Source organism: Rhinoderma darwinii, chromosome 13, assembly GCF_050947455.1.
Source record: "Rhinoderma darwinii isolate aRhiDar2 chromosome 13, aRhiDar2.hap1, whole genome shotgun sequence".
In the NCBI taxonomy this organism is placed as follows: domain Eukaryota; kingdom Metazoa; phylum Chordata; class Amphibia; order Anura; family Rhinodermatidae; genus Rhinoderma; species Rhinoderma darwinii.
Genome location: NC_134699.1, coordinates 20251188 through 20263391, shown reverse-complemented (window position 1 = coordinate 20263391; position 12204 = coordinate 20251188). Strand labels below are relative to the sequence as shown.

The following is a 12204-nucleotide window of genomic DNA, read 5'->3' as shown; positions in this document are numbered from 1 at the left end:
AGGAGCGGAATCCCACTGTGGTCATGGATTCCACTCCTGAACGGATTGCTTGATGTCTCAAGAAATCACCAGGTTCATAATGCGCATGCGCCGTCCAAAATCACTGTGAACACGCACAGGTGCGCTCATAGTGAACAACTAGATAGGCTGCGCGGGCACTAAAGAACAAGCCGCCGCAGAAACGAGACGTCATCAGTGAAGTGTCGTATACCCTCTGTGGTATCTCTGGTCCGAGATCATGTGATCGGTATACGACATGACGGTGGAGGAGGCTCAAAACGTGACATCGGAGGTCATGTGATGAGCAGGAAGGAGCAGGCAGAGCGGAGAACCAAAGCAAGATTGCAATGGTAAATATATTAAGATATTGTATACATGTGCAATGTGGTTATAAAAGTGAAAAAAAAAAAATCTCGGAGAACCCCTTTAAGGCACTCTATTGGCACCAAGAAGCAGTTCTTCAAGCTGAAGGTATCTTTATAATATGGCATTCTGTAGAGCATACCCCATTTGAAATCGGAGGCATATGGTGGTACAGTATGGACCCATAGATTTCTATGGGAACCATATCACAACTCCATACTACAACCATGTGTATTAATCCCTTACTTATATCCATACATTTTACATAAATGTGCTGCGTGAAGGTGAACTTAGCTGTTAATGGCACTACATTAATTTTTTGGGCTATCAGCATATTCATAACTATATAATCCAGGTTCTTCATTACTCACTCTGAGCTGTGGGTAGGGAGTGTTCAATACTAATAGCCAAAAACGACACCTTATTCATAACATGTATAAGGTGTAACTGATCCATTGTTTAACCACATCTCTGAATCCAGTTTGGGAGCCGAAAGCTCTTATGTGAATAGACAATACTATGATCATGACCGTGTGTAAACTCGTAATTCTAATATACATAATCATAGATGTGTAGTTTACTATTCAGTTTATGAACTACTGAGAAGTTCTGCAGCTCAAGTAGAGGAAGGTAATACTGAATGATATAAAGTTATCAATGGTACAGAAGATCTATCAAGTTATAATTGTCTCATTCTGAAGACCCACCTCCAATGAGATCAGTGCTTCCAGCCTAGTCGTGGATCATTTTCTGCTCTAGATATAGGAAAAGGGCAGCTAACTAAATCTTTGCCATTTGAGTGAAGGAATGCCTAGCAACGAGGCTGAAGCAGTGAAAACTCTTTGACACGACTACCCAAAATTGAAGTGAAAAAATGGTCTTCTATAGAGGTCTTAAAGAAGAGGGCCAATATAGAAGGGAGAAGGAAGGATAGAAGGGAATTTAAGATCTACCACCACAAAATCTGGCCTAGATGATGGGTGGTCTTCTTGAAGGGGTGGTCTTTTGTAGAGGTCTCAATGTATAGTATATATGTTCATATACCACAAACTAATCACTGGGAATCTGTTAGTAAACAGTCAGTTCAGGCAGTCATCATGCCCAGTATACTGCAATTGCCCTCCACCTTGCTAAAGCTAATGACTAAATGAGCAGATGCATGAGTATGGGAAGATACAGATAAGCTAGGAGGAGCTGAAAGTAATCCTGACTCCTGAGATTATAGACATGATGACCAGTATGAAAGGGGCCATATAAACATCAGAATTCTGGTCCTTTGAAATCAATTTTGCTTTTAACTGGTTGCACATGGCTGTTTATCGCACCTTAAAGGGGTGTTCCCATCTTAAAGGGTACTTAACCTTACAGGTGACTTCAGAATAAGCTGTCATAATTCACAATTCAGCATTGGGTGAGATATAACACTTACTAGAAGCTGCAGCAGCGTCTCCGTGTGCCTCTCTCTCTCTTAATCTGCTCCCTTCTCCTCCTCCCTTCTAGACTTTTATGTGCAGCATGTAATCAGTGATAGTTCGTCTTGTCTTGTGGAGCCAGAAAAAGAAGTGAATTCAGAGTGAGTAAACATTTAGGCGAAGGGGAGCCTGATAAGTGAAGAAAGAGGCATTTATTCCTCTAATAATGCAACCCTCAGACCCACTTTGATAGTGGTAGCTGTAATATGTAAGCTTGACACGTATAACAATGCGGGATATTGGGTGGGACACTAAGATAGCCCGGACTATTCCATATTGTTGTGTATTTGTATTCCATATTGTTGTGTTATTGTATTTGACCTTTTAACTCAATCCACGATCCAAACCCCCTGGGTGTCTGCCTAAATAGAAAATGCCATTAGAGAGCGGGCATTTGGTACCTAATGTGTTTCCTGAATTGTAGCCCTGGAAGGACATTCATTTGTATAATTTCTGCACGAATGTAATGTTAGTCTAATAACCTGGTTTAATGAATGTTGTACTGTACAAAGAGAATGGAGAAAGATTGAAAAGTCAAGGGGAAGACAAATCCGCTCTTTTAGGTCACCTCTATTCATGGGTTTAACTACCATTATATCAGGCATAGCTGCTACTTTATGGCCCTACCATTGCAGTGGTCCAACTTCACTATGAAAGGAGATGCAGAGGTGAGAAGAAGCTAGGGAGCACTTTGAATGATGGAGGGAGTAATAGGGATCGTGTAGAGAATTGGATTGAGAGTTGTTGTTCAAGGCATTGAAGAGAGCAGAAGACCATAGTCATCATTACCATTCCATTTCCTGCATATGGTGATCATTGGGACCCCAGTTCAAGTTTTGCTATGGGACTTTGTGGACACTTGTTACACCACTGCCCCTGTTAAATGGTAAATTGAAGACAACAAACTTGCTAACAATATCATACAGATGATACATTTTAGTCCTTTAATTGAGAATACTCATAAAGTGCTTCAGGGAGATAAACTCAGGATTAACTTGGAGGGCGGAGGGAGTGGATGATAACCCGGTCATACTTGCTTTGGATTGTTGCATGAAAGATTCCATTGTGCCGGGATATGTTCTACCTGTTCTATCACGATGCTAAAAGCCCCAGAGGTGCATTATTATTAGATAAAACATCATTAAGACAAACCCGAACACTACATCTACTCCCTCCATGAGATACACACTTGTCCTCAGAGGCGTTGAGAGATTGTGGGATCTTCAGGAAAACTTTCTGTTGTCCATTGTTTCACCAGCTTGTCATATCAGTTCTGAAGATTTCATTCCTTTCCTCAACTTATAGCCCCTCTTGCTCTTCTTCTAATTGTTGTCTATATGTTTTTCTTATGTTATATCACAATATTTTCCTTGACCATTTCTAAAAGGTTTCCCATGTTAATCTTGCATTCTTGCATACACGTCTTTCTGAGGAGCTACATAAGACTACAGCAAAAGGCAGTCCATGCCACATGTAGTATTTTTGCTAGACCTTCAACTGGACTGAAGTTAGAGAATCATGAATCCCAATGGAGATCTAAGTTCAGCTCAGTAGAACCATGCATAATCTGGTGCTTTAGCCATAATAGGGACCCTATAATGCAGCCATATTGCAGCTATCTGAAACTGGCCTCCAGATCTACATGTACATGCAAAATCAGGGGTAGGCAACCTTTTTTTTGTGGCATGCCGATAAAAAATATAAAAATCAGAGATTAAGTACCCAGTGTACCACACTACTAAACACCTGTTTAGGGGAGGTGGGGTGCACATAGGAGGGACCGCAGCTACTGAACTCCAGCTTAGGGGAGGGGGGATGCACATGGGAGAGACTGCAGCTACTGAACACCAGCTTAGTTGAGAAGGGGTGCACATAGGAGAGACCACAGCTACTAAACACCAGCTTTGGGGGGGGGAGTGCACATAGGAGAGACAGCAGCTACTGAACACCAGCTTTGGGAGGGGAGTGCACATAGGAGAGACGGCAGCTACTGAACACCAAGTTTGGGGGGGAAGCTGCACATAGAAGAGACCGCGGCTACTGAACACCAGCTTAGGGGAGGAGTGAGAACAGCCAGAGGTCCCTGGGTGGTTGCATATAAGAGAAAGCTGACAGAGATTTCCTTAGTGGACGGGGTCATATACAGGGGAAAGAGCTTCCAGACATTTCCTTTTGGGGGACAAAGAAGCTTGAAATCTTTGCCACAGTGGAATTAAGTGACCTTAACTTACTTTTGCAGAGTCCAGTGGTGGCGTCGGCACTAATCACCAGGAGAGACCACAGCGATTAATTACACGCTTGTCAGCGCTGGCAAACGCCACCCAGTGTTCAGCATCAAGAAACACAGGATAAAGTGCCAGTCTGCTCTCCTATTTATCAGTCATCAGTAAGTTCAAGCTAAAGTGCTGCTCTGCTCTCTTAAGGAAGCAACGCTCTTTTCTCTCCCCCTGTGTTCAGTGCTGCAGCATACAATGGCCCAGGACACTGGGAGAGGGAAGAGTGCCAGACATCAAGGCCCCACGTGCCAGCTGTGGCATGGGTGCCACAGGTTGCCGGCCTCTGTGCTAGATGGTCCTGTAAATGTATTAATCCAGATTAGACTTAATTCCCGGGCATGGCCTATCTTTGGAATTTTACTCGAAGTACAATAAAGTATGAACCAGTATTATAAACTATAGTTTGGCCTACATAAAAGTTTAGGGCTGCGGGCCTCTGGGTTTGGCTCTTTTTGGTCTTCACGACTCCTCCGTTCCTACATTCACAGTTTTATATTGCACAAGATCAAAGGGATATATGAGATTACTGGCAAACAGCCTAAACCATGAAGATGAGGTAAATTCATCACCACATTAAATGCTGTAATCGGACTATTGGATGAAATTCACATAGCAAAGCTTTATTAAAGACTTCAAAAAGACTCATGCATGCCAAAAGAAGTATACATAGCTACGAACCGTTCAGCCGAACAGACAATGTGGTATTGCGTTATGAAACAACTGTGGGTGAAAGATTATATATGTGTAGGTGTGTATATATCTATATAATATGTGTAGGTTTGGTTTTATAATGTTTTTGGTTTTTCAAAAAGATCTTAACCTGATGCATTGATCATCTTAACTTGAGGAAACATCTTTTTGGTCCTCAACTCAAACATATAGTTGGTTTCTTGACTGACTTGGAGAACGGTACATTTATAAGACTAGAGCTTAGAAATTATGCAGGCCTGGGAGCGGAAACAATTCAATTTCTATATCCAGATTGGTAGTGTTGGTCACGTGTGTTGATCACTTTCCCATCACCATGGTAGGAGCCACCTAGATTGCATAAAAAACACAAGGTTTCCCTGAGTTTAGCATCTTCACAGACAATCAGCTTAATTTTGAGTCAATATTCATCCCCAAACCTTTATGAACAGTCTCCCAATTGTTCATTATATTTGCTAAAACAATATAATTAGAAAACTATTATAAATTAGGTCAGTAGAGAAGAAAATAGCTGCTATACACAGAAGAAATCTTGACCAATAAAGTCTATATATTGACCCTGTAAGATGACACGCAGAGTCCCTATGGCTCTTATTACGGCGCTGTAGCACTTTATGTGCCACCATATGGAGCTTCTGGCACCGTATTACTGATGTATTCTCCCTCAGAAGCAATGGAGCATTGTATACCTTGAGATTAAAGCTACAGTATGGCCCTATAGACTTCTATAGGTGTCATATTACGGCTCTGTACAACTCAGAGCTTGTATAGAGCCATAATACAGCCATGTGCAAAAGCCCTAATGCCCCTCTACCCTCCAGTTTTTATATTTCAGCAGCTGGGAACTTTAGGGCCATGCTCATCCAATGCTTCTACAATGTGGTTAGATGGTGGTTAGATGGTGGTATGATAACATTGGGAAACTCAAAGCTCTGAAACACCAAGTTGTTCTTTTACTACTGCAGGAATGTAATCTGACGTGTCCTCTATTGACTCTGCTTAATACAGTCCCTCCTATATATAAACATGAGAACTTCATAGATAGCTAGTCAAATTTACACCGATAAGGTTGATTCCAGGCAAATTTGGGGAAACACTTGGTTTAGCCCATGACATTGAGGATAATAGAAAGAAGGCTTTCCATCTTAATCTAGTTTCACAAAACCTGTTTCAGATGGCCGTAATTACTCAAACATCTCTGTGGTTTTACTGAACCAAACTTAGCTCTTCCTAGGGGTCTATAGTGATCTAGGTTTGGTTCTCTAAAACCGTGGGTGGTCACTGTATTACGGCCATCGGCAACAGGCCTAATTCCTATCTTGATAGACAGGGTCTTATAGGTTTCCCCACCATTTTTATCTCCTTGGTAGATGCTTCATACCTTGTCTATCTGAATGGGAACCTGATGATGAATAATTAGTGGAGGAGGAAGAGGAGACACCTTTGGGAGATCTGTAAAAAAAGAAACACGTTTGTTATTTACATCAATGGGTGATCATCAAACATATGAAACATATGTCAACTCTACATGACATAAACCACCATCAGTATGCATCTAGAAATTACCCTGTGATGTCAATTGCAACCAATTCTTTCATGGGTTCTTGGATTTAATTCTACTAAACCATGGTATTTTTGCTTAGGTCCTACCTAGAGGGGTAGCTAGGGAGGAGGCTTAGGGAGCATTTGCTCCAGGTGCTGAGTACTGGGGGTGGGGGTGCCAAAAAAACACTGCCTTGCCAGGGTATTTACAAAGCTAGGGGCAGTGAACTGAGTATTTGCCCTGGGCAAAAGAAAGCTCTATGGCCAATCCTTGTATGCTTAGTGGTAGGTCAGATAAGGTAATTTGCCCTATTAGAGCATATGGACATCATAGAGGGGGTGTCCGCGCTCGGGATCCCCTCTATGCGCCGGAATGGCAAGCTGCTTTCTGAGTGCTGCTCTGGCGGACATGTATTACCTGGAGAGCCCTTAATCTGAATGACTGCCATGTAAAAGTACATCTCCTCTACAATGGCTGCTTCAGGTGAAATGTTTGGTTTGGCTGGTGTTCAGTGCGCTGCCCATTCACTGAGCCATATCATGAGCAGACAATTTTTGTATTCAACATACTCGGTTCCCTGGCCATCCAGAAGGCTACGGTAAGTGTTGATCTCTTGTTCCAGACGAGACTTGATGTCCAGCAGATTCTTGTACTCCTGGCTTTGGTTTCCAATCTCACAGCGGATATCTGCTAGTTCCGACTCCACTCTTTGGATGATATCCTGGAGTTTTGCAAGTTGCATGCAGTACCGTCCCTCTGTCTCCGCCAGGGTGCCTTCTAAAGCAGCTTTCTGAAATGAAAATATTTTTAGGTCTCTTAAAAGAAATGCACAATATAGAATATCTGTCATTCTCCTGGATGCTTTTGTAGTGTTATATAGTTCATTGATTAGCTATATAAATTAATAATGTGATCTAGTAGTCACATCGACAGCCTAAGCTGGTGCTTTTTAAACTGTGAGGTGGGCCTGACCGGTGATGTGGCCCATCATAAAGTTTTTGCATTCTTTGGTTTAGTAAGATAATTGCCTGCTTTTTTTTGTTGCTCATCTTAAGTTTGACCACTGAGTAACTGTTCTGACTGGTGAGGCCCCATTTGTAAATGTTTAAGAAGCCCTGGTCTCAATTTATGAAATGAACCATCATGTGGGATGTCGGTGTACCTTTAGGAGAGTCACGTACCGTACTGATCTGTGCCTGGAGTTCAATTTCAAGACTCTGGATAGTGCGCCTTAACTCTGTGACTTCGGTCTTAGTTGTCTTAAATTCATTGGAGTCCTTGGTCATCTTCTGGCTCAGCTCATTAGTCTAAAGTATAACACCATTATTTCTGTAGATGAATTAAACATATATTCTGTACGTGGGAAATCTAGAACAACTTACCTGATCATGATACCAATTCTCAATTTCCTTCTGGTTCTTGGCAATGAGTGACTCATATTCTTGTCTCACGTCAGCAAGCACTCGCTGTAAGTCAATTCCTGGAGCTGCCTTCATATCCACATTGACAGTACCCTGGACCTGTCCACTCAAAGCCTTCAATTCCTAAACAACCAGATAATCATAACGAGATATCTTAGGTTATACAAATACATAGCGCCTCCTAGTGATAGTAACCTACAATAGTTTGTTCTTATTAGGCTATTCTACTCAACAAGTCTTATGAGATACAGGTAAATTCATTTTCACATTTTCTACCTCTTCATGGTTCTTCTTCAGAGCCAGCAGTTCCTCTTTCAGACTCTCTAGTTGGGACTCAAGGTCAGTTCTGGTAAGAGTCAAAGTATCCAAGAGCATCTTCAGACCGTTGATATCAGCTTCCACTGATTGACGCAGGAATAACTCATTCTCGAACCTGTTGATCAGATAGAACATCCATTATCATCCATTCATCCATAAAATATGACAACGTTTGGATAAATGGTACCAACACTTTCATCTTACTTGAGTTTGAAGTCATCAGCTGCCAGTCGGGCATTGTCGATCTGAAGAACCACATGGCCATTGTTGATGGTGGCATCTTGGATCTTATTTTAAAAGAAAAGTTCAAAACTGATGGTTTAGCTTTTTTTCATAAATAATACACAGATTTTGCTGTAAAGTCATCATTAATAAACATATGCAATATCAGCGCACTGTCTAGTATGGATGAGGTATCTAGAATATATATTTAACATTTGGTCTTGAAACCAAAGGTCCATGGGACTGTTTTGTAGAGAACGTCTTAAAGATCCCAGTGTTGGTTATAAAAATTCTTTCAAGCACATGTGATTAATTTGCATGTCTTTGCCAGATAATTCATTAATCTATGGCAAGTCTATACTATGATCCTGTACAAAGTAGGGATTGTCTGTGTTATGAGTAGGAGGAACAGATTTCTTAGAGATGATCCTGCATAAGAAGTAAGATGCTGCCCTCTCTCGCTCATCTCCTTATCCACATGTTGTAGAATATGAATCAATTGATATCGAGAGATGTGCAGCACACATGATAGATAGATAGATAGATAGATAGATAGATAGATAGATAGATAGATAGATAGATAGATAGATAGATAGATAGATAGATAGATAGATAGATGGATATGAGATAGATAGATAGATAGATAGATAGATAGATAGATAGATAGATAGATAGATAGATAGATAGATAGATAGATAGATAGATAGATAGATAGATAGATAGATAGATAGATATGAGATAGATAGATAGATAGATAGATAGATAGATAGATAGATAGATAGATAGATAGATAGATAGATAGATAGATAGATAGATAGATAGATAGATAGATAGATAGATAGATATTAGATAGATAGATGGATAGATATTAGATAGATAGATGGATAGATATGAGATAGATAGATAGATAGATAGATAGATAGATAGATAGATAGATAGATAGATAGATAGATAGATAGATAGATAGATAGATAGATAGATAAATATGAGATAGATAGATAGATAGATAGATAGATAGATAGATAGATAGATAGATAGATAGATAGATAGATAGATAGATAGATAGATAGATAGATAGATAGATAGATAGATAGATAGCTTTGGGAATGGTAAGCAGGTAACAGCCTCCACAACTTAAAGCAATTACAATATCCACCGTTTTAAAATATACACAAATGTCCAAATGCTGGTGGGATGCCCATGAAAATGGTCAATGCCAAGATTAGTACTTGAATAAAATAACTCAAAACTATTAAACATGTCTGAATTTTGCATAGAACATTTTGTGTCCATCTACCATTTCTCACCTTTTTCTGTAGATCTTCAATTGTTTTATAGTAATGGCTATAGTCTTGGGCTGGTTTAGGACCATGGCTTTCATACCATTGACGAATTTTTCTCTCCAGGTCAGCATTGGCCTCCTCCAAAGATCGCACCTTATCAAGATATGAAGCCAAGCGATCATTCAGGTTTTGCATAGTGAGCTTCTCATTAAAAGAGAGAACTCCTTGGTCTCCTCCATATCCAAAGCCTACTCCTTGACCAACACTATATCCTAAACCATAACCACCAAAACCTGCTCCTCCACCAAAGCCTGCAGCACCATATCCAGTGCCAACACCAAAACCAGAATCCATGCCATATCCAGAACCACCACTAAACCTAGCACCAATGCCAGACCCACTGCTAAAGCCACTGGCAAAACCAGATCTAGCAATATTTCCTCCACCAAAACCAGTGCTCCCGCATCCACCGGTCAGGCCTCCCACATAGCTACCACCACCATAATGTCCACCAGAGCTTTGTTTTCCTGAAGATACTCTAACGCTTGATGTTTTTACGGAGCTCCCGAGCCTACTGCCAGATCCAGATCCCTGCCTAACGCTCATGGTGATGAAGATAATTCTAAAAGTATGTGCTACACAGAAGATTCCACAGCTGGATCTGAGATAGGACCACAGATGTATGTATTGGTTTAGTCCTTCCTTTTTATACCAAATATTCTTTGGGTGTCACCATTTAATTGGAGTTGTTTTGCATCTGCCAATTTCCTTTTAACACATTTGTTCTCCCAAGTTGACGGACATTCATTATCTAGATAGCATCTGGGTGTTATCTTATTCTTCCAAGAGATGTATGGCAGCAAGCAGAAATTCATGTTCAGCAGTTTTTCCTGGACGTCAGCCTATTGCAATTAAATCATTACCAAGAACGGTTTCCCCAAACAACCAATAATCTATCTGGGAATCTGTATACAACTGATTCGGAATTTCCTACAGACTAAATTATACCAGCCAATGTATATCAAAACAATAGTAACCAAGTAACAAATACAGTGTTAAGTCATCAACATTTTAAAGAGCTATTGATGTATTGTTTTAAAAGTTATCCGAATTTTTGAGAACATTTTTTGATATTTTTGAATTTTTTTCTGTGTTTTGTGACACAGAATAGCATTTCGTCAGCTACAGAATGACATTTTGTGATACAGAATTAATTTTGTACCACAGAATAATATTTCCGTAGAGAAATGGTAACGGCCACCAATAAGTTGTAGGTGCTCTGCGGAAGTATTCCCAAATTCATGTAGCAATAAACAGATAATCCAGAGCACATTGTATAAAGTGATGCAATTCATTCAAATATATTATACAAAAAACTTAGAAAAACAGAAGCATGCCTATGTATTCTATCCAGTCAAATAATTCTATCCAGATATATCAAACTACGTTTTCGGTCCATCGCGGACCTTTATCAAGTTGTATCTGCCAAAACGCTATGGCAACAATAACAGAGTCAATTGTTTCGGTTGAACGCTTCCTATAATTTAACATTAGACTTTTATATTACTGGTGAATAAATTTAGCTGACCCTTGCTTGCAGAACGGCTTCAATTCAACCACATTGGCTGCTTTTTTCTGAATGAACCGCTTGTTTTTGTTTAACCCCTTAATGACCCGCCTATTTTAAACCTTAATGACGGAGCAATTTTTTTTACGTTTTTCCATCGTCGTATTCCAAGAGCTATAACTTTTTTATTTTTGCGTCGGCATAGCTATATAAGGTCTTGATTTGCGGGTCAAGTTGTATTTTTTAATAGCACCATTTTGGGGTACATATAATTTATTGATTAACTTTTATGAACTTTTATTGAGGGTAATTGGAAAAAAAACAGCAATATCGACACTCTTTTTATGCGTCCTTAATTTACGCCATTTACCGTGTAGTATAAATAACATAATAACTTTATTTTGCGGGTTTTTACGATTGCGTCGATACCAAATTTATATAGTTTTCTTATGTTTTACTACTTTTACACAGTAAAACCACTGTTTTTTCAAGTTTATTTGTTTTTGTGTCTCCATATTTAAAGAGCCATAACTATTTTATTGTTCAGCCGATGCAGCTCTATGAGGGCTTTTTTTTTTGCGGGACGACTTGTAGTTTTCATCGGTACCATTTTAGAGTACATGCGACTTTTTGATCACTTTTTATAAAAAAAATTTGAAGGCAGGATTCACCTAAAACAGCAATTCTGGCATTGTTTTTTATTTTATTTTTTACAGTGTTTGCCGAGCCGATTAAATAACATAATAGCTTTATAGCTGGGGTCGTTACGGACGCGGCGATACTAAATATGTGTAACTTTTTCTCTTCTTTTTTTTTTCATAATAAAGCATTAAGGGAAAAAGTGTGTTTACTTTACTGTGAGATCGTTTGATCACTTTTATAAGACACTGCAATACTTCTGTATTGCAGTTTATTATTGCCTGTCAGTGTAAAACTGACAGGCACCTGCTAGGTCATGCCTCTGCCTCTAGCAGGCATTAACCAGAGGCAGACCTGGGGACCTTTCTAAGGCCCCCAGCTGCCGTAGAAAG

At 39.8% G+C, this 12204-nt stretch overlaps 1 protein-coding gene across 1 annotated transcript; it reads right to left on the bottom strand.

Annotated features, from left to right (window-relative positions):
• Nucleotides 1-4785: 4785 nt before the first annotated feature.
• LOC142665752 (keratin, type I cytoskeletal 19-like) lies at nucleotides 4786-10212 on the bottom strand. Its single transcript, XM_075845502.1, has 8 exons — nucleotides 9631-10212; nucleotides 8306-8388; nucleotides 8060-8216; nucleotides 7745-7906; nucleotides 7544-7669; nucleotides 6932-7152; nucleotides 6201-6271; nucleotides 4786-5149 (listed from the first exon to the last, which is right to left on the bottom strand). The coding sequence occupies exons 1-8, from the start codon at nucleotides 10210-10212 to the stop codon at nucleotides 5076-5078; spliced, it is 1476 nt and encodes a 491-aa protein (XP_075701617.1). The 3' UTR covers nucleotides 4786-5075.
• Between the last annotated feature and the right edge of the window lie 1992 nt (nucleotides 10213-12204).